Source organism: Rattus rattus, chromosome 14, assembly GCF_011064425.1.
Source record: "Rattus rattus isolate New Zealand chromosome 14, Rrattus_CSIRO_v1, whole genome shotgun sequence".
In the NCBI taxonomy this organism is placed as follows: Eukaryota; Metazoa; Chordata; class Mammalia; order Rodentia; family Muridae; genus Rattus; species Rattus rattus.
Window position 1 is genome coordinate 21,992,637 of NC_046167.1, and position 23,545 is coordinate 22,016,181.

The 23,545-nt window shown below is 41.4% G+C and overlaps 2 protein-coding genes across 5 annotated transcripts in view; one reads left to right on the top strand and one right to left on the bottom strand.

Annotated features, from left to right (window-relative positions):
• Window positions 1-23,545, top strand: part of Adarb2 (adenosine deaminase RNA specific B2 (inactive)) — a 542,810-nt gene that overhangs the window by 63,937 nt on the left and 455,328 nt on the right. The window lies entirely within an intron of this gene.
• Window positions 20,775-21,161, bottom strand: LOC116883608 (elongin-B-like). Its single transcript, XM_032884796.1, has one exon. It carries the CDS (start codon window positions 21,159-21,161, stop codon window positions 20,856-20,858), a length of 306 nt encoding a protein of 101 aa, XP_032740687.1. The 3' UTR covers window positions 20,775-20,855.

A 23,545-nucleotide genomic window follows, 5' to 3' on the forward strand; every position in this document is an offset into this window, starting at 1 on the left:
TGATTTGGCAGTATTTGCCAAGGGCTGTGACATGTAGCAGATAGACTCTAGAGAAAGTCTTCTTTGATGCTGTTCGAATGAGCCCCATCTGTTTTATACTGATTCAGAATCATGAGTTCGATTCCTGAGCCCGTGGGTGAGTTCACAAAGCATGTTGTTGGAAGGATGGAAGCAGGTACAACCCGTGGCTCATTCTGTATAGTGCCAAGTTGTACAGACTGGACCAATACTGTCCATTTCATAAACAAAGAAAAGCACTGGAGTATGTGAGTGTCTACAGTCTCACAAATTGTGGTGAGAAACTCATGGGCAGACCTAGAAGATACAAAAGTTCTGGGGAGGCAAAAGAAAATAAGAAATAATAAAAAATAATGAGAGAGGAGGGAGAGAGAGAGAGAGAGAGAGAGAGAGAGAGAGAGAGAGAGAGAGAGAGAAAGAAAGAACAGAGCCCAGACTTCTAGAAGGCTCGTCTGCAAGTGGGTGAGGAAGACAGGATCAGCACAGGCAGACAAGTATGCCTCTCTAGAATCCTCATTGCCCCAGAAATATGCTGTCACTTGGCAGAGAAGGAAAGAGAGGGGATACGAGAACAGACAGCAGACCTAGAAAATTATGTTTGAAAAGTGGGTGTATGACAGGAAGATGAGTTACCTGCATTTGACCTTTCTTCTTCTTTCCATATAAAGGATTTGAAATTCCATTTAAAAAGCAAAATAAGAAAAAGGCTTGAGGTGTGCAGCTGACTCACTCAATAGACGGGTAATAAATGCAATTCACATTTATCTGTGACACTGACTTCTTGCCTCCTCCGCCCCTTCCAGGCGTCTGAACTTCCCATTGTCTGAGATCGTTTCTTGCCATGGTGCCTGCACAGACGTCCTAATCACCTGCTTGTAATCACTCTATATAAAATCACACAGGGCACTGACAAGAGGCAAGAACAGAATAGACAATCCAGGAAACCTGAATCCTGGCCCCACATCTATGTGTAGGGTCTGCAACCTTTTTTATTAAATCTCAGCCTTTCTGCACCTCAGTGTCCCAAAGTAACAGGGGAAGTAACTGGGCCTTATAAAGTATTACACATCAGGTGTCCCCAGGCACCAGGGAGATTTCAGTAATTTAGGCCAGATGTCATTCAACAGAGCTGGAAGGGACTGGGGAACCATGGACAGTGCTAGCTAGTGGTCAGTGTCTGTTGGAAGAAAGGAGGAGATGCCGATCACAGGAAGCTATAACTTAAGGCAATGGTACCAATCAAATCACTGCCCATACAGCAAAGTCTGTGCTATCTGCAGTGATCAGGGGTTTCTGCGGGAGTGATGTCTTCGAACATTCTAATGCTCTAAGAGACCTAAATGCCCCTCCTTACTCATATTTTAAAAGTACATGGAGGAAACCATCCTTTCCTTGAAAGACAGACTTACCATTGTGGAAATCAGCTGTGATAATATGGAGTGGATAGTCTACATGGGGCCTCTTGGACTGGCAGAGGTATTTGTCATGAAGTTACACCACAGGGTTGCTACTTGATAATTGACTTCGTGTCATTGTGTCGTCTCTGCCTTCAGTCATGTTTCCTCACCGTCAGGAAGCCTTTCAGTCCTTGCTTCTAATTAGCTGATGACGAAAGTACCAGAAGTTTGTAAACCAAGAATCTTGAGGTTTAGATGTTCATTGAAAGCAATGGCAGACTGGTGCTTTCCACTGAACTAGCAGCATTCAACAAGTGCTGGACATTTGAGCTGTTTATTTGCCCTGACTGCATCACATCTGGAAAGGCAGGGTTATCACCCAGCTGGGCTCTAATATACTACCAAATATATAAAATGAAAACAATCTAAGGAGCTGATTAAATGGGTGAGAAGCGCTATATTCACACAATTTTAACACTAGCAGCCAAAGCACAACTCCGACACCTCAAAGGGTGAGTTAATGAAGTAGATGGAAATCTCTAAGAGGATCTAGTTGGCATCCACACCTCTAGGTAAGGATGAAGTCTCAGGAGGAATCTAGCTAAAACTGGCCTTTGCAGGGCAATAACAACAACTTTGCAGAGAGACCCTAGAGGACATCACAAGGAGGCAGACAGATCACACACACACACACACACACACACATGCATATGCATACGTATACACATACATACACACACATACACATGCATACATGTGTGTGTGTGCATGCATGCTTGCACAGTAGGGTGAGCCCTACAGTTGAAGGTTGGCTTTTGTAAAGTTCAAGAGCGTATTAGCATAAACGAAAATCAGAATTTTATCATTAAATTCAGAAATCACTAGGGCTATCCCAGAAAATTGGACCCTTATAGGACAATTGAACAGCACTTTTCTTGTTTATCTAGGGGTTTGCAACAAATAATTTAGGACGGTTTTGAAGCCTGCTAAGTGTGGGCTCCTCAAATCGCCAAGTGTTCTCCAATTATAGTAAACATCCCTCTGCATATTCAGCTGTGAGCACAAGGCTTGCTCAGTCCCACTAGAGATCAGAAAATTGTTCAGTTCACTTGTTTTCTATCAACTGCAGTTTATAAATGTGTGGTTTATTCTCCCAGAGCTCTCTCTGGTTTTATTTACAAAATGAAAATGCTTTTATTAGCAGAGTTATTTATAAAGAACCCCATTTGTGATTTGTTGTAGTTTTGCTTACATGGTGTGTGGGCTCAACTTAAACACACCAAATGTGAGTGTCTTTGAAGTCCTTAAAACATAGCTAAGTACAATGCCTGTACATCTTATAACCGTCATTAAACAAGCGCCGTAGGCCTGATAACTGAAGAAAAGAGTCAGAGAGACCATAGACAGAAGGTTGCAGAATCTGACTAGTATCCTGTGATGCTTATTATAAATTTTGGGTTGTTTTCCTGAGCATTCCAAGAAGACAAGCCTGTTAAATCTATGATTTCAAATTAAAATCTATTTGGGACAAACTATGCAAATAATTTCTCACCCAAATCTAATTATAAATGCAAAAGACATTTTTAAGAATCTTGATAACACAGATGTTAATTTTATAATAATACCTGAGAATAGCTCTAAGCTTGTAGTAGATTATATTAGGAGCCTTTTCAGAATCTCTACAAATTCTGAAAATATGCATAAAGGCCTTTGCCAGCAGTTCCTACTCAGCACATTAGCAACCAAGATATAAAACCTTCAGTCAGTGTCTTTGGTTGAACATAGAGTGTCAGAAAATTCAACCGTTTGTCAAATCTGCTTTAAATGCTGGTCACAGTGAAGTCACAAGTTGCTTTTCTTTTTCACGCTTAAGTAAACACTAATAATTATATATAGTTTATGCACACAGTGAAATAATTTGATGCATGAGTATGTAAATATAAAAACTATACATCAAATCAGAGTGCCATCATTCCTGTCTACTTAAATACTTATCATTTTTTCATATTGGGGAATTTGAAAGTCCCCTCTGCTACAACACCCAATCAATTGTTATATAATCATACTCTAGAGTATTAGAATTAATTCTCCCAGTCTGACTATAGGTTGGATCCATTGCCTGATGTCTTGACACTCACTTTCTCTCTTCTTCTTAACCTCTAGTGACCTTCACCTCTAAATCTTTTTCTTTTTTTTTTTTTTCGGAGCTGGGGACCGAACCCAGGGCCTTGCGTTTGCTAGGCAAGCGCTCTACCACTGAGCTAAATCCCCAACCCCTCTAAATCTTTTTAAAATGGGCATTTTTATCTTCTCCATCTTCACTATAGCATGTAGCATTTGTCTTTCTGTGTCTGGCTTATTCTAACTAATGCAATGCTCTTCGGCCCCAATATAATGCTACAAAAAAATGGGATTTTATTCTTTTTATACCTGGATGATGCTCCATTATACAAATATACCCTTTTCCCTATCCATTTCACAATGGGTGAATATTATCGCTGGCGTGTATCTTGTCTGTTGTGACTAATGCAGTGGAACAACTGGAGCACAGATATCTCATGTATACAGTCTTTGCTTATGGATCCACAATTGTGATAACTAGATCATACAGTTGCTTTATTTAGTTACTAATTAATCAATTAACTGTACTTCACAATTACTATACCTCTTTGTACCCCACAACTATGTATCGTATTTCCCTTCCTTCAGCCAACCAGTATATATTTATTCTTGTCTTTTTCCTATACTAGGACTTCTGACTCTCCAGAATTTTTCCAGTTCATCAATAGATTACATCTTTATAGCTTGGTGCTTTTTCAGTGCTTAGAAGCTTTTTTGAGACAAGAAAAAGCAACAGAGCAGGATTGGAATACGTATTTGAGGAAGCATGTCTGTAGCCCACTGGAAATTGTGCTCATAATGCAAGGCACAGATTCCATTATGGAAGATTGCTAAATATCCATGATCGGGAAGAATTCAAGAAGCTGTGGAAGAGATGAAATTGGGTTCATGTTGTTTCTCAAAATGAAAAAGAAAAAAACCACCATCCTCCAAAGAGAAATGTGATGTGTGGAATGCAGACTGGACCTGTTGCTCGGTTCAGATGTGGGCAGTCACAAGAGTCACTCAAGAGCAGAGTATAAAATAGAAAGCCGACAGAGGCTATTTCTGCAGATACGAACTTGAGACTGAGCTGCGGCTAGGAAAAGGTCGATTGAGAAGGTTCTGTCTAGACTCCTCTGGGATGTGGGCAAGTTGGGGCAGAAAGGTCTGTGGTTCTCTGCTTGCATTCAGAGCACGAGGTCCTCCAGCCTTCTCTTGTGCTCTCTCTGTTCTCTCTCTCTCTCTCTCTCTCTCTCTCTCTCTCTCTCTCTCTCTCTCTCTCTCTCTCTCTCTCTCTCTCTCTCTCTCTCTCTCCCTCTCTCTGTCTCTCTCTCTCTCCTAGTCTACCCCAAATCCTCTGTAAACTGCTAAGATCCATGCTAAACTGCTATTCGATAAGTATGGCTACTTCTACATGTGGTTCTTGAGTTTTACATAGTCATTGGTCAGAGGTTTAAGTGGCCTCTCATCGACACTTGCTTTCTATCCTTGAAAGTCTACCCTGCCCAGCCCTGTTACTTCGTGGGACAATCCCATGGAGCTGTGGTTTATCCTTCTCTGTCCTTCAGGCTAAGCTCCGAGTCCTTAAATACCCAATTGAGAAACCCAGGTTGTAACCTCTGGTGTCTGGTTCCTTTCTGTGTTCCAATGTTCTCTCATGCCTTAATCCTGTGTCCTGGTATTGTATAGTCGGGAACTTCTGTAAATCACAGAAATCTTTGCAGACTTCAGCCCTGCTTCTCTGAGAATTCTTCTCTGGCTACCAAAGTCCCATCCAGAAAGGATCCTTTCCAAGAACCTCCCCCCGAGAAATCCCACCCATCTCTCTGTCACACAAACCCCATGTCCATTCCGTACGCTCCCTAATACCTAGTTCTGATCCTAAATGGAGAGGAGTTAATTTCTCAGTACCGTTTCCTAGCTGCTGACATTTTTCTCTCATTGTCAATGATCACTTCCTGCATGGGGTAGACTTAAAAGGGCCCTGGATTGGAGCCAAGCAGCCAGGTGCAGCCATTAACCCATCCACCATCTAGGTGAGGCACTGGGCCAAAGGATCAGATCTCTTGAGCTGCAGGTGGTATATGTACGCCAGCGAGCGTTTCCAGATCTGCTCAGCTATCTTGTGTTAGGAGCAGTACCAACGTACCTTAGACCCTAGGCTTAGAGCGTTCCCCGTACAGCTGCTTCAATCTCTGTCCCTCAAACCCCTCTTTATGACCAAACACAAGTCTGCAGACAATCCCCACTTGGCATTCTTTTTGAATTAACTGGAAATGCTCATGCAGGTTTTATATTAACGGTTATGCAAAGCTTTAAATATTAAAGAAAGATCTAGGGCAATAAGCAAAGGAGCCATGGGAAATAAGCAAAATTAAAGATGGTGAAGTTGGAAGTTAGAGATGACCTAAGCTCCTTTGTCCCTTCATCCTGTTTCTTAATTATAGCTCGATCACATCCTGTGGGAAAAGAGGAACTCCCAAGAGAAGTTGTAACTCGGTGACTTTCCTGATAAAATGCAGAGGGTCTTTCTATATTTCTCCTGGTCAAGGATGTCTGCAGTAGCTTGGAATTCCATGGTTGTTTTCTGTTAGGGTTCTGTGGGTTCCCATGTGTGATGCCCTCTCCACCCAGTTCATTCTAAAAACACACCAGCCACCACCCTCAGTAAGGTACAAAATGACTCTTGACAGTGCTTGAGAAGGCATTTTGGAACATAAGTAGCGTCATGGGATGATAAAAAAGAGATCGTGGTAGGAGGAATACAGGCTTCTGAGTCAGCCAGATTTGAGTCTCCACTCCCGCTATTTGCTGACAGGGATCTTTGGGAAGGTACTTAACCTTTTCATGCAAGTGCATTCAGTTTCTTATCACCAGGAGAGAGATAATAGTAGCCACCTAGCAAAGCATCAAGATGATTAAATGAGATGAGGAAAATCAACCTCTCCAGCACATGGCATGTGCTGAATGAAAGGTGACTTCTTTTAGTAACTCATCGATGTGACATTAGTAAAATTAATTTCCTAGACTGTGGGCTACTTCCCCCCAAAGGAATCCCTGATTGCAGCGTCATGCAAGGCTTCGGGTCTGGCTTCTCTGTGAAGCAATAGGGAGTGTCATTCATCAGTGGTGCAAATGGAAAATGGTACAGCCACTTGGAAAGCACTTTCTCAGTTTCCTGTAAAATTAAATGCATCTTTACCACGCTGTCTAACAACCACACCACACAGCCTTAAGACAAATAAGTTAAAAGGCTTAAATCCACAATAAAAATTAGCACTTAAATAGTTATGGCAACTTTATTCGAACTTGCCACACTTGAAAATAGTCAGGATGTTTTTCAACTGGTAAGTGAATAAACTATAGTATATCCACTCAATGTGATATTATTTAGCTCTAAAAAAAAATAAATGAATTATTAGCCTGTAAAATTGCAATGAAGGAAACTTAAATACCCAATATTAAGTGAAAGAAGCTAATATGGAAATTCTATGTGATATGTAGTTTTGACTATATGGCATTAGAAGTTGCCAATACTCTTGAAGCATTAAATTAAAAAGATAAGGCATTCTCTGGGGCTTTGGGGGCTAAGGTTGAAGAGTCTAAAGAAAGGCTGTTTTAGAACAGCAAAAGTTTTTGTTTAATTACTGTGATAACTGTTACATATTTTTAACACCTCACAACTATTATGACCAAGCGAACAAGATGAAGTTAGGTTAATCAGTATGGCTTCACCGTCTATGAGAGATGTATCACATCAGTACAAGCTGTTAATAATCAGATAAAATGTGTACAAGAAGAAAGGGCCTCGAGTGACAGTCCATGCTGTCCACTCAGCATTTCTGTTAACCCAAAACTGCTCTTAAATGTTCTGTTCATTTACAATTACTTTAATCATAGTGCAGATGCTTCTCAGGGTTTTAAGCACTCACTGAGCAGTCAGTCATGAAGCCCTGGGTTTGAACCCCTAGGACCTATGAAACAAGACAGGGTCATCTGTGTCTATAATCCGGTATCTCTTTGGTGAGATGGATTCTGAGGCAGGAGGGAGAATCCCTGAAGGCTCACAGGCTACCTAGCACCTAAGACACTGGCAGAACCCAAAGAGGAGACCGTGTTTGAAATATTTTTAAGGAAAAGAGCAACACCCAAGATTGTCTACTGACCTCTACGCATATCCCACACACAAACATGCCTAGGTGCAATGTACACAGGGTTAAATGTATTATTTGTTAAGATGATTTATTAAACAAATTTATTTTTGTGTAGTGATAATGACACTTAGAAGGAGTTGCATGCATGCCGAATTGATTTAAGTCCAGCCAGGCTTCCGCACATGTATGTATAGAGATAGTTACTCTCAGCACGTCATGGTTTACACTGTCTGATTAATGAACAATTCTCCAGGACCATACTCTGCTATTTCGCCGATGCTTACAGTCTCTGCATATATGGAAGTCTGAGCAGTATATAAACACAGCACAGACAGCATGAGTCACACTTCCAAAGCAAATCAGAATGGTGGTCAAGTTCACTTCTTTGGGGCCATAGGACTGATACCTCATTTTCTTTTTGTTATCCAAGGGTTATCTAAGTGAATCTCTATTACTTTCCCAAGGCTGTCTTAACTATAGTGACTTACTTATTTTCTTGCTTACAGTGCCTCTGATCTTAATGCGACAAAGTTCTATGATGTTAAGGGTGATTAGATTACCCCTTATTACCAAGGCAACCTCCCTATTTGAGGAGAAACCTAACATATTTACAAAGTCCTTTTGATCAGGTTACATAATCAAGTTCATGGGATTAGGATACAGACGTCAAAAAAGTAGGAACCATTCTATTTACTACTCATGCGCTGGGACAAACCACTCTAATGTGGGCTTTATTTGTTAAAGCCTCTATTTATCCCCCTAATGGTCTGTTGGAAGTAAGGAATGATCTTATTAGAGCAGTGGTTTTCAACCTTCCAAATTCTGTTATCATTTTAATATATTTTCTCATGTTGTGATGACCCCCAACCATAAAACAATTTTTGTTACTACTTCATAACTGCAATTTTGCTACTGTTAGGAATCATGACGTAAATGTATGTGTTTTCCAATGGTCTCCAAAGACCGCTGTGAAACTGTTGTTTGGCCCACAAAGAGGTCGAGACCCACGATTCGAGAAACATCTTAGAATATGAGCCTTAAGTTCTTCTCTTTTCTCTGTCACAGTTTGCCTGGGAGATTCAGTGGAATTCTGTGGCAATGGCACCAATGTGAATATTTGACATCTTATTTTGAAAGTTGACTGCAGACAGTTATAGTTGGTTCATATTTATTCTATGATAATAGACTGGGAATCCCTTAGATGTTTATTTTGTGCCCACTACTTAGCCTGCCACCTTTCAGCATCTTCTTTCTAAGGTTTTCTTAACCTTGCTCTACTCCCCATTTTTGCTAAGAGTCATTCTTTACTACAACTTCCATATACATACCTACATACATACATACATACATTATTACCCCTTTATTTTCTTTCCTCCAACCTCTCTTCTCTCTTCTATAGCCCATTACTCTAATTCAAATACACACACACACACACACACACACACACACACACACACACGTATCCATCCTGATCAGTCCTCTGTGCTGATAATTTGGTATAGGATAAACAATTGGTTTACTCTTCCCTGAGGAAGACTATTTCTCCTGCTCTCAGCATTCTTTAGTTGCCAGCCATTCTTTGCCCTGCTGCCTCTTCAGATTGATGAGGACACAAACAAATGCAGCCAATCAAATAAAGACAAAAAAGGATAAGGAACCTAGAAACGGTCAACCTTCCTTGTTCTTTCTTGCCTGTAAAAAGATCAGTAGATGTCAGGATGAGAATGGAAGATGGTCTATAGGACATAGCTGCCCGTCGTAGTAGAAACATAGAAAGCCATACCACCTATAGATAGGAAGAAGAGACATGTGCCTGATGATAGCTCTAATAAAGTGACTCAACCCTGGAAGGATGGAAAGGCTAGTTACGTAGTGTCACCTCACAGAGAGTTAGAAAACAACTGTAACTGGTTGAGGCCAGCCACGCATCCACACATACCCTGTAGCATCTCTCATTGGTCTTTCCACACTCCTGAATAACTCATAAATTAGGTTACAGTTGTGGAGCTGGGATCCACTGGGGTAAAGTATCATGAGAGAAGTCATCCTGCTTCTGGAATATCCAGCTGCTCACCCTTAGATGTGAGAAAGTAAAAACCAAGGTTCTACTGACCCCTGCATGAGAGTTCCCCACCAGGACTTAAAGCTGTCATCACAAATGGCTGACATTACCTTCAAAATTAATCAGGTGTGTTATTCTCACTAGTTTGAAGACTGTGTAGAGATAAGACTTTCGCAACTGGCTTTGTTTAACTCTTCTGAATATAATTTGCGACATGAAATTAAAAAATGTCAGTGATTTTTAATGCCTCAAAACTAAAACTAGACAACTGCAGTGCTTGGTGACAAATTGATAATAATTTACCTGTGACTTCAGTCAATGCTTTATGTCAGGTTTCAAAAAACCATGGAGCTACAGATGGCTCCATGTACAGTATCCCCTCCACAGGTCCCCATGGGTTGCTAGGGAAATATGGACGTAACTAGGAGACTCCTATTCTCAAAAGCTCACAAGATACAAAAGAAGCAAACTTGGATAAATTGGGAAATGATCCTACTTGATACAATCTAATGTACTGGCAAAGCATTTGCTGTAATAATTGTAGATTTTGTGTATAGTGAATGACACATGGACTAGAATTATATAAGTTTTAGGAACTCATGCCTTTACAGACTTTTCCACCTGGCAGTATCTAGCAGGTTTTAAGAATTCAGACTAAGGTGACCAAGTAATGGGCCTCTGGGCTTCAGAATTCTTTCACGGAGAAGCAATGTCACACTTTTACTACCTAATTTATGCATATTTCATTCTGGTATTTGTATTTTCTCTAATTTTTTTAATAGTGTGAGCTGCTAAACGAATCTCTTTAGTGGAATTATACAGGGTCTTGTATGCTGTCTGTGTGACTGGTAAGTGTTTTGCTTCTACTCTAAAACAGGATGGGAATTAGATAAGCAAAGAGACCCTGGGGCAAGCCAGTAACGATGGCCATTACCATTTATTAAGCAGGTGTTGAATGAATTGGTCTTTTTATCGTAATGCAGATTTACAGTGCAATAGGCAATCCATTTTTCAATTTGGTGTACTGCCGCTGATAAATTAACAGATGTCGATTGATTTTTTCCCCCTCCAGTCCCCTGTTTACACCTGACAGGCCATACTTTATAGCTGAACAGTTATTTGAAGTTATAAACATTATAATTAGCAATTTTTTAATTAGACTGACAATTAACATGAGATTTGCAAAGCTGTTAATTTGACATGTCATACTCTCTGTAGTGTTTATGTTAACCACAACTTGAGTGAATTCACTTGAACAGAACCACAGTGTCTGGTTAAAAAAAAAAATCAGAGTCTCAGAAGGACCTTTCTCCTCACTTGGCTAACATCACATCCTGGCACTTTTGACAGAGAAGCAGAACTTCTGTGAGATTTCCCAGGATGACAACACAGCCAGATCTGAAACAATAGAATCCCACAAAGTCCACAGCACAAAAGCCATCTCCATTCATTGTATTAGAGATGCACAGTCAAAGTCGTCAGGCAGTTTTTGTGGCTGTGCTCAAGACCAGGGGTTCTACCCGGAGCAACGCTGGTGCTTAGACCTCATGGCCCAGGGCTCCTCCAACATGATCCACCTACCTGTTATATGACTTTTTGTAGAGAGATGTAAACAAATGTCACTTTGTCCCCGGATCAGGATCCAATGAAACCAAAGTAAAAATTCTATCAGTGTCCAACATGGAGAACCAATGAGCTTACAAGAGGAATTTCTTACAGGAGAATGGGTGAGTTTCATGCACCTATGTCACCAAAACATCCCACTCTGGCATGAGTTTCAGACAAATCAATAGGTCAGAGAGAGACTCTCTTCTCAGAAGCAAACCTTACTGCTTATACACCTGTGAGTGGGGATGGGGTGGAGTTGACAAATTTTGAAAATTTCAGGACCTCCGTGCGACTTGGGAGTTGTCTTTGGGATATCCCTCCAGGAAGAACTGTTTCCGTTCAGATGGAATTGCTTTCCAACAATTTCCAGCAAGATCCATCAGGACTCTCTCTTGCTCTGTAGCTGTGTTCTTCAGTTCAGTTATTTCCTGTGTTGCATCTGATGGAATGAGAAAGAAACATAGAAATGCAGACACAGATAGAGCTTGGATTATGGGGTTAGCAGGGAGCTCCTCTGCCCTTTCAACACTCCATTACTGTTTTTCTATCCAAGTAGCTTTTGTGTCGGCCCTCAGCTTCTGAAACTGTAAAATGACAATGTGCGAGGTACGTAGGGGATATAATGTTTAACTCCCATGCAGTCATCTCGGTAGTTTCCAGAAACATTTCCCAGTGGAGAAGACGCTACATTGTGTTGAGCACTCTGGAATTTTCTTTTTAAAGGTAGGGGCTCAGCAATTTGTAATTTCCAAGATGAGCTGGACAGTGGGGCTCGTTTATATCTCCAATCTGTGCAAGGCTGAGAAAGTAAGAAAGAAATTGTCGGAAATGCCCAATATAAGGAAGAGAAAGTGTTATGTCTATCAGACTGAATAAAAGAAAAACATCTTAAAGATAAAAGAATATCTAATTTTAAATTCCATGACTTCTTCAATGCTTTCTTTCCCAGGGAGGAGTCTCATTTCCTACTTCCTATATTCTGTGAGCAAATCACTAATCAAAAATTGCAATCTTTCCCAAAATAATTAATTGTAATTGAGATGTGCCATTGAGCTTTAATTAATGACTTTCCACTGATTTCTCTCTTTAATTTCTTTTTTAATTCTGGACCTAAAGAAAGTTGCCACCTGGATATCTGACTCTGAAAACTTGCCTTTGATGTTTCCATGAGTTTTGTACTTTCTTTTGACTACATTACAAAAGAATACAATACTGTAGAATTTAGCATCTCTGAATTAGTCAAGAGCACTTGTTAATAGAAAGTTGGGTGAATAACAACATGTTAGGGAAACTTAATTTCTGAATTTGAAAAATAATATTAAGACATCTTTCCTTTAAAAAGTTACTTCTGTTTTTCATTGTTCTATACTCATGCCTCTACTTCATGTTTGGGGTGGGGATCTGTAACATTCTTTGAATAACAGAATAGCTCAGGCTGAATAAGAATAATTTAAACGTATCTGCTACAAATGATAAGTCCATTGTCTTTAAACAATTAATTAGGATTGTTATAATTAATGTGATTGCAATGGATAAATTGACCTAATAAAGTTCAGCCATATACCAAATTTTAACCAGATTCTATATACAGTCCATGTATTGAAAAACCACATCTTCAAGTCCTAGATCACAGTGATGAACCCCAATTATTACAATCATGGTCTTCTATGAAACAAGAAATGTCACTCACAAAGGCATAAAGTTGATCATAGAAGAGCATACATTCTTATTTAATGATCTCTGCTCCTCTTCCTAGTCCGTAAGAAAATGACAAAAACTAATTATTACATCTTAAACATTTTAGACAAACCATCTGTTTAGGTTCAGACAGTGGTTATCAACCTTCCTAATGCTGCAACCCTTAATATAGTTACTCATATGTGCTGACTCCCAAACATAAAATTATTTCATTGCTATTTCATAACTGTAATCTTCTACTGTTATGAATCATAATGTAAATATATGATATGCAGGATATTTGATATGCGATTCCCCCAAAGGGGTGGTGACCCACAGGTTAAGAAGCACTCAGGAGATTTCTCAAAAATGGAAGGTCGAATTAAATATGGACCCCAGAAACCTGGTGGGAGATGACCAAGGAACAGAAAATGATGCTGGGATCCCCTGGGTCTGAAGCTATAGAGCCCTCCAATATTAATACATTTTTCTGAACACCCTATTAACCCAAAAGGAATTATTTCAGAATTGTTTTCCAGAATAGTCATGGACGTCCACATGGATCGCATTGCATGTTTAAGAAGGTTGACGTGATATGTTCTTGCTGTTTTAAAAGGCACAGAAGTCAGTTTTAAAAGATCAGAAATATGTTACCGAGAAATGCTTGTGGTGTCTATGCAAGTGTTACACTTAAAGAGATTTACTTCACTGCTTAAATTAAAGTTAGATAAATGAGACATACATAGTATATCTGAGTAACTGAGAAAACTCATAGCTTACCCCCTGTCTTAGTCAGGGTTTCTATTCCTACACAAACATCATGGCCAAGAAGCAAGTTGGGGAGGAAAGGGTTTGTTCAGCTCACACTTCCACATTGCTGTTCATCACCAAAGGAAGTCAGGACTGGAACTCAAGCAGATCAGGAAGCAGGAGCTGATGCAGAGGCCATGGAGAGATGTTACTTACTAACTTCCTTCCTCTAGATTGCTCAGCTTGCTTTCTTATAGAACCCAGGACTCCCAGCCCAGGGATGGCACCACCCACAATGGGCTAGACCTTCCCCGCTTGATCACTAGTTAAGACAATGCCTTACAGGTGGATCTCATGGAAGCATTTCCTCAAGGGAGGAAATTCCTTTCTCTGTGATAACTCCAGCTTGTGTCAAGTTGACACACAAAACTATCCAGTAAACCCCCAATACAAATTTTATTGGAAACAATTGATGTCTAAGCTCATATAAAGTATAAACATAAAAAAAAATTATATCCTCTGTTCTAACCAGGAGAAGCTAATTGTCAACCACAGTTGTAATCATGAACCAGAATGCCAAGTATTTAAAACTTTTAGACATTGAATCTGACAAGTTACAGGGCATGCTAACCATGAATTTCCTGCCAATGTCACTTGTGCCCACAAGGGAGATTTTTAACAAAGGGGCATTATCCAGCCTTCAATTATATTCCTTTAATCCACCTTTCTAATGTAGTATTTCACCTTCTCTCTAGGATCAACTGAAATGCTAAACTTTGACCCAAAAAATAGAATGTTTAGAAACAAGAGAAGCTGTTGGTTCTCCTTCCCCATGACCGTTAGGCACCCAAGACTGCTGTAGAGTGGTTGTATTACGACAAATGGCTAATTGATAGCAAATTAGTTATAATTAAGTATGCATTGCAGAGGTGTTCTCAGACTACTAATGAAGACTGTTTACTCCAAATGGACCCAATGAGCCTTGAGAAAATGAAAGCAGAAAGCCCATCTGAAGATCTGCCAGAAACGGCTTTTCCAGATCCGCCTCATGTACACGGACCATGGGGTTTCAAAGAGGTCGCCCTCTTCCATAACATCATGTCATAGATTCCTTAAGCAGCCTTCAGTTATTCTACAGCTTGTCTGTCAGGATGGTGGATGCTTGTGTGTTCAGTAGCCCCACAAAGAAACACAAGAAAAAAAGCTGCAATTGCAGGCTCCAACTACTCCCCTCCCTGTCCTCTCTGCCTCTCTTTGTATTCCTTATATGGAGAAGTAAAAGATTCCCTCTGACCTCTGTCATATCCCTCAGTTATTATAGTTGTAGTGAACACAATGCCATAAATAACAAGTAAATGAAGAAAACAGAAATGCTGTCATTTCAGCTACCTCGGTCTTATCAATAGTTCAACACAACTTTAATGTTTCATTGTGGACGCTTATATTTAGACCATTGCGATCAGAGGCTGGACCGGAGGTGAGAACAAAAACAGAAGATATGGTGTCAGGTACCCCTGAAGAAAGAGTATCTTTTATCCCTAGGAAGACACGTGTGGGCTGGCCTAATTCCAGAATGCTTTCCTTGAAAGGTACCATAATCACACATGTGTTATGTGACTGTCATTACCAAATAGTGTTTATAGAAAGATGTTTTTGGTACAGAGCATGTGACTTAGCTGAAAGAGAGCTTTTGTAGCATACACAGAGGTCTTGGACTGAATCTCCAGCAGCTCATCTGCATGGCGGTGCACAGCTGTAGTCCAGCACTCGGGAGGTGGAGGCAGCGTGGTCCGAAGTTCAGAATTGTACGTACGGAGTTCAGGACCAGCTTCTGGAGGACTTGGTCTGAATCTGGGGCTGGTTCACACTGAAATATATCTGGGATAAAATGAGAAAGCACCACCTATGGAGGATTGTATGTTCTAGAGGAAGTAGACAGAGGAAAGGAAGCAAAAGTCACAAGGAACTGTGCACTGTTAATCTTGCAACAAACTAGGGTACAAGGGATCAAGGGGGCAAGGAAAACGAGGAAAAGGGCAGAAAGGGGAGTTCAGTTAAAGCATGAATTGTGAGGCCAGGCAGGGCTCTGGAGTCTGGGATAAAGGAGACTCTACAAAATGTAGACTCTAAGCCGGCAGAAGGAAATTAAGTTTGCTGAATGGTGGAAAAACATTTCAGCGGGGTAGCCAGAGAAGAATCACAGGAAAGTATTCAGACCACAGTTCTTGTCTTTGGAGGGATACAAAGAAAGAGAACTGAGGCACACGTGTAGTGGACTTGGTGAGATAGGGGCTTGACAAAAGAAGAATCAAAAGTCTTATGGGATTCTGGGTAGAATGTGGCTTTTGCTCTGATCAGTGGGGAGGCAGGCTTTGGTCAGAAACAGACCGTAGATTGTAAACGGATGGGATTAATGTCATACTGACATCAGGTGATGACTTCCTCTCCTCCAGAAAATTCACAGACAAAGTGGTCATGAACAAAAGAATTGTCTCCCAGCTAGGAGATTGGAGTCTGAGATTGGGGAACTACTCTTTCTGCCAAGGGCTTCTCTCCCTTGACTTCAGATGAGTAGTTCTCATGCCTCTGTATGGTACAAAGATGGCTAGAAAAATAGTAGGGTCTCTTTTTAATACGGTTCATATAGACTTTACCCACTTCCAACTCTCATATCCTGAAGCTATCACTTAGAGAGGTTGGGATTTCAAATTTACAAGGCTGGCAGGGTGTAATCAGTTCGCAGTAGGTGGTACAGGAGAGAGGGGGTTGAGGGGGAGGCAAGTAAAGGAGTGATACACAGTCTATCATGCGACATTGATGGACTGGATGAGGGTGGTGTGAAATGCCAGTAGGTCCTGTGACAGTCTGAAGTAGGACCTCTTGGGCATTCCTGGTGCCTTGATTCCTGGTACACTTTTAGAGCATTTATTCTCTTAATTTACTTGTTCAAATGAACTCATGTTTTCCACTGCTGTTTTTCTAAAGTGTCCTGGGAACCATATATATTGAAAGACGGGGATGAATGGAGAGAGCGGTCTATTCTCAGACAGGCTCCTGCTGGGAATCTCAGGTTGGGTTTAAGTGATAAGTCTCAACAGTCAGGAATCAGAATTGCTATGTGGGTCATCACCATCAAAGATACAGAGAAGGCAAAGCTGGCAGTTCTTGGTAGCCCCAGCTCCTCTCTAGCTCTATGAGTACCTGGGACCAAGAAGCTCACGATATATACCACATTGTTCTTGGTGTCTTTATTTATTACACATGGACCGTGTCTCTTAGACGCTGATAATTATTACAAATGGCAAGAACATTTGTCTAAAACTCCTGTATGTTTAAGAAATGCATTTAGTTCACACAGGACTACCATTCCTGATTTATAAGACAATTCTAGACACATTGGTCAGTCAGAAAAAGGGGCTATGTGGATTTTATAGATGAAATCAACAGACCGGGTAGGGCTGACAGTGGAAACGAGCATAGCTGTCAGCTGGCAGGAGTGTTGCTTCCCTCCTTCATAGCAAGCAATAATACACGGCTCAAGGCATGCCTCTATTGATTTGTGAAATGTAGAAAAAATGGCTGCCAGAGCCCAGGTAGTCTCATCGGAGGTGCTAAGGATGCACCTTTGAAAATTGTACTTATGGAGGTAGGGCAGCGCATATGAAGAACTCGCATGAAGATACTATTTATTCTGTGCTGTTTGTTTAAGCACATGAGTTTCCTAATGGAGCTGTCAGACCTTGCTTATTGGCTAATAGTTTAATTAGGCCCATCTGGAGGATGCTGTGGTGAAAACTGCCCCAGCTCTAATAGTGGCAGGGATGTAATTTGTCATTCTGTGGCAAATGACTGGCACACTCCCAGCCCTAAAGCCATGCAGGGGTAGTGCTGACTTTCCTCATGAGGGGACAGATAACACCTAAGACATTTTGTGGTTCACCTTGGTGCAGAAGGAATTACAGGCTATTCTCAAAATCCTTGAGCCAACCTCAACAAGGGAAGGTAGACCTTCTAAAAGTCACACAGAGACTGCTGTCAGCCATCCCAGGAGAAAGATTTTCCATCATGCATAGTTAAGTCATTGTGGTGTTCTAGCCTTTGACAGTGACTGTCCTGCTCTCATCTGACAGAATACATCAGTTGGCTAAGGAAACAAGGGACATGCATCTTTTTCAAGTATGACATTCAATGTCAGGCCTTCCTCCATCCTACCTGTACAAACACCACACCACAGAGAATAAATAGAGAATTAAAATTTCACATCATGAAAGACTTTGCTGATGTTCAAGGTGAGTGAAGTCCTTGGGCAATGATTATAAGAGAAAAACTACATTAAACCTTCCATGGACCAATAGCATTGGTTTCTGATGTATTTAGATTAGTGTCTCACACTTAAGATCTAATGGTTCTATGACTCCCACAAAGAAAAGACTTGGAGGTTCCCCTTATCGTGTGTGGGTTTTTGTTTTGGTTTGGTTTTTATCTGTTGTTCAAATCTGCTTACTTTGTGGCTGTGTCCTCAATCTTGTAGTCTTCTCCCCTCACACCCCTCTTAAAGTACTTAGCTTGTCAAATACCTCATCAAAGTGTTTTTATCATCTCACAGTGTGGATGCTGACTTAACCAGAGTATCAGCAGGCTCCCATTGCAAAGCCAGCATTTTTTTTCATCTTCAAGTAACATAGACTGAGGTTGGGTAGCTTCTAGAAACACTCAGGGGATGCCCCTCAGAATAAATATATAAACTGGCTGTAAATCTCTCCCTTGTAGAACTTTCATTGAACTTGGTGTCTCAAGGGGAAACCATGGCACCAATCACAATATTCATGGCTTCATTCTGTGCAAGAATCAAGAGCTATAGCACATACGATGGAGCGGCTTTAAAGACCTTCCAAAGGAGTTTGTAATCATATTGATAAGTTTTGTAGTATTTTCTTTTGAGGACTTCATACATGAGCACTGTGCCTATACCATTCCTGCTTCTCTCTCCCCTAGCCAATTCTCTCATGGACATCCCCTCCCCCCAAAATTGCAACCTCTTCTTTAATTAGTATTGTTGCATATATGATATATACATATCTACAGGTACATATAAAACATATCAAATCTATTGACTATTGCTAATACAGATGTGTGTCCAGGACTGACCACTTAGACTTGGACAACTATATGAGAGCTTAGATGGGAGAAGACTGATTCTTCATTTCCCAGCAGCCGTTGATCACCTGTAGCTCTTCACCTAGGAGTGGGACCATGTGAAATTTCCCATGTCCACATTGACATACCAATAATATTGTCATTATGATAGTCTTGTTTGGGCAACTACATTGTTGAGACTTCTTGGGTTGATCTATTTGCAATGTCTGGGGGACACTGTCTAACAGCAGGTGCCTTACACCTCAATCTTTCTATCACCTCTCCTGCAATTTTCCCCTAGTGTTATAAATAGTGGTTGCACTGCAGATGTACCAGACAGGTTGGGCACATACAGTCACTCTCTCTCTCCCTTCTCAACAGTTGTAGATTTTTCAAAGGTAAAGACAAAATGAGCATCGCCAGTGCAATTACAGAAGCCACACCTCTAAACTGTACTGCTTACATAATCATCCCCCCTTCCCTCGGGACATGATTTCAGAAAAAATTAAGAAGTGCACACCACGGATTGAAAAATGTTAGCAGAAGTTGAGATTTTTTTTTTCCTGCTTGCCCAAATCGGTATGGCACGCAAATGGTATAAAGGAAGCCAGTGGCAAAGTGAGTTAGTAAATGGAATCACAATTGGAATCACATTTGGAGTCCACAACTCTCAATAGTTTCTGCTGAGATGAACCCACACTGGCCTAAGGAGGTGACCCCTACCAAACCAGGAGTTTTTGACAGCCTATCCTAGCTACCTGCTCAGGTTAAAGGATGGGTGCTTGCAAAGCAATTCACAGATTAGACTTTGTTTCGTATGCCTAAACATTTAAGACACTAAAGAAATGAAAATATAAGGATAAATGTCTCAGTAGTTAAGAGTGCTACTTCTACAAGCAATCAGTACGCATAGATCCCATGATCCCCTGACTCCTGGTTTCCTATGTTAAATTGAGAATCATACCAGGGCTGTGGTGCTAGCTCGGTGGCTCCGTGTACGGAAGATAGCTTTAAAATAAATGGAATAAAAAAATCTCTCGTTAATTATCACCTGTGCTGCTGCATGTTTCTCTCTCTCTCTCTCTCTCTCTCTCTCTCTCTCTCTCTCTCTCTCTCTCTCTGTCTCTCTGTCTCTCTCTTGTCTCTGTCTCTGTCTCTCTGACTCTCTGTCTCTCTCTGTCTCTCTGTCTCTGTCTCTGTCTCTCTCTCTCTCTGTCTCTCTGTCTCTCTCTGTCTCTCTCTCTGTCTCTCTTGTCTCTGTCTTTCTGTCTCTCTCTCTCTCACACACACACACACACACACACACACACACACACACACACACGCACGCGCGCGCATACTAGGATCTGTTAGTAGAACTACAGGCTTAGCTTCTGACAGTTCAACTTAAGGGGGAAAACAACTAAGCTAGAAGAAGAGGTGGAGTGCACAAGTTACAGTGGTGGCCCAGATCTCTTAATGGAACATGAGCGTGGACCAATTCATAGGCACATGCTTAGTTCCTAAAGCTACACAAGAAAAGAGGATACAAAGCTAATTTGGAAGAAACTATGGGGGCTGACGGGATGGTTCATTAGGGAAGATATCTGTCACCCAGACTCATGATCTCACTTTGATCCCTGGAGCCTACATTGTAGAAAGAGACTACAGACTCCTTCAAGTCGTCTTCTGAACTCCACATGCACCATGGAGTGAGCACCACCTTCCCTTTCCACATATATACAAACAATGTGGAAAAAAATTTTAATGTGGTTTATTCTGTAAAACTGTTGAACTAGTAAAGGAAATCATTTAACAAATACTTTGAATTAAACTTGCTCAGGCATTCCTCTTTTTTTGACAGCCAACTCTTTTTTATTGGGGGGGAGGGTTTCTAGGGGGTAGGCCTAAGGCCCTCACTGCACAGCTTGTTCATTGGCACTGCCTCCAGAATTCTGTGGCTTCATCACATCACATCTCCAGTTCCGGAAGGCTGGAGAAGGTCTCAATACACAGAGCTTCGAAGGTGTCATCTGCTCGGAAGGCCAGGTCCACTGTGGCTGTGACCTGTTGCCTTGCTGTCTGATCGGTGAAGCCGCACTCGCCCAGAGTTTTTCCATCATGGAGGACCTGGTTGTCCTTGTACAGCCGCTGCTCCCCTGGCGGCCGCTTGAGGATGCCCTCCAAGATGCGCTTCAATTCAAACACGGTGCTCGATTCCTCGGAGTCCTTAAAGATGATGGTCTTGTGGCCCCGGATCATGAGGAACACTTCCATCCCAGCGGCTGCTTCTGCCTTACGCCTTGCTCCGGCATTTCTAACCTGACTGTAGATCCGTTTCCATGAGTTCCGTCCCGAGAATACTGGATGTGAAGGCTGAAGATAAAACTTGCTGCGCTTCCTGCCCTGTGACTGGCAACTTCAAGTTAAAGCACCTCACTTTGTGCCCGGCTACGTGTGAAAGGGTTAGAAATAAATCCACTTTGAAGAGAGTGTTACTGAAGGAGATGAATTATTTTGGGAAGCAAAGGAGCGAGTCTGGGACACATGCAGTATAAACTTCATATAATAATCTTCAGAAGCTCAAAGGGCCAGAGAAATGCTATGCTTTATAAAAAAAAAATGAAAAGCCTTTCAAAACTATAAAAATATTTTTATCAGATTTCTGAGCTTCCTACTAACATATCGACATGTCCTGGATTCCAATTTGATGAATTTCTCTGTGATTCCTCTATGCATATCTATCTATCTATTTGGAGTGATATGTACTGTTTCTTTAGGAATCTTATACCTTCTCAATGCTGTCAGGCTCATGAACTATGGCATATTGTTTCTGATACAACCTAAGTAAATAAATTACACGGAGGGACAAATGTAGAGAGATAGAGATAAAAATAGGTAGAGAGAGGAGGAGCGAGAGCAAGAGGAGGATGGGGTCGGAATGAGGGTAGGGACAAGGATGGAGATAATGGGGATGGAGATGGGGATGGAGATGGGGATAGAAATGGGACCAAGGTAGAAGAAACCACAGCTAAAGGGGGAAAAAAAAATAGATCATAGGCCTTTCATCTATTTCCCATAGAAATCCTACAAAGAACTCTGGAAGTACTTTCTTACTTAAATATTTATATTTTAAAAACTACATCAAACTCAAAAGGCCTCAGATTGCCCACCTTCCTTTGTTGAGAGTGTCTTCAGTGGTTAATGTTTTCAGGTTCTGCCTTAAAAGCAACAAGGAGCTCCAACAGACATTAGAAGTGACGGTGCAACTCCTACGTGTTAGTGGTGACTTGTGGGAAGGCTCTTCTTCTGAATTTTATTCCCCTTCGAGTCGTTGAGATTTACAACTCTCTCACTAATGTTCACTGTCAGTAAGTGCATGTCTTGTTTCAAAGAGACGTCTCTGCTACTTGTTATTTAAAGGTGTAGATAGTCATGGCAGAGTTAACTCTGAGAATGCGGGCAGAGTCACAGGCTGAGTGCTGGGTGAGCACAGAAGGTGCACCTTAGCATAGCCTAGAGACTTTAAATGTCTTCCGTCTTCCGAACACTGAAACAAACCAAATTGAGGGCAGGACACTGACTAGGAAACATACTTAGAAATATAGAAGACAGTCAAAAGTTAAAACAGGGAATCAATCCAAGCTCAAGAGCCAAAGGGCTTCTCCATGGATTGATCCCAGGGCCTTGTACCCTTCGTGATGGGCTATTTGCATTTTACTGCAAGTCTAGACAACGCAGTGGCTTTGTGTGATCCCATTGGAGACACGCTGAGTTCACCTGTCAGTCAAATCAGTCAAATCAAACGTCACCCTCACAACAGTCACTAACATGCTTTTAGGAGTTAAGACTCCTAGTCTTTAGGAGTTTTCCTTCAAATGACTTTTCCGTGGCATTAAACAAGACGAACAGTAATCTTTGTGGATTCAAAGAACTCCACAAAGGCACGTTCTAAGAGTATCGTGGCTGGAAAAAGACTCTTCTGATGTGTATAGTGTAGGTTTAGGATGCTCTGCTCTATTTGGTGGAATGCAACGTGGCCAACATGCTCGCAAAACCAATATGAGCAACTCCCAGTACTCACCATTTTCACCATTGCCGTCGTTCTTACCATTGTTTCTTTTTATCTGGTGCTGGGAATCAAAATTCAGATTTTCCCATTCTAGCCAAGTGCTCTGCCAATAAGCTATTCTGAAGCCTGAGGCTCTCAAGTTTTCAGAGCATGCAAGCCTTAGCAACGAACCCACTTCTATTCCAGTAGAAACCTCGTGCTTTTAAGTTGGCCTCGGCTGTCCCATATTCTCCCTCACACTACAAACCTATATAACTCGTTCTCTGGAAACCCTGCACAGCCACCCTGGCATTAGACTTGGCACCATCCACGTGGCGCACTTCCTAAACCTCACTATTATTGACAAATAATGATCCTTATTTTTCAGTGTCTGCCGGCCTGTCCTGACAGGCGACGAGCTCGGCAGAGACAGGGATGGAGTGCATCTCACAGAGCACCCTGCACATTTGAGAGGCTGAATTTATGAGTGAATAAGTCTCGATAAATGAGGAAGGGAGAGGGCTGTGAGAGAGCACTTCAAACAAAATATATGGAGCAGTGGAATGTGAGCGTGGAAACCGCGGGCACGGAGCACGGGAAGAGGGAGAGA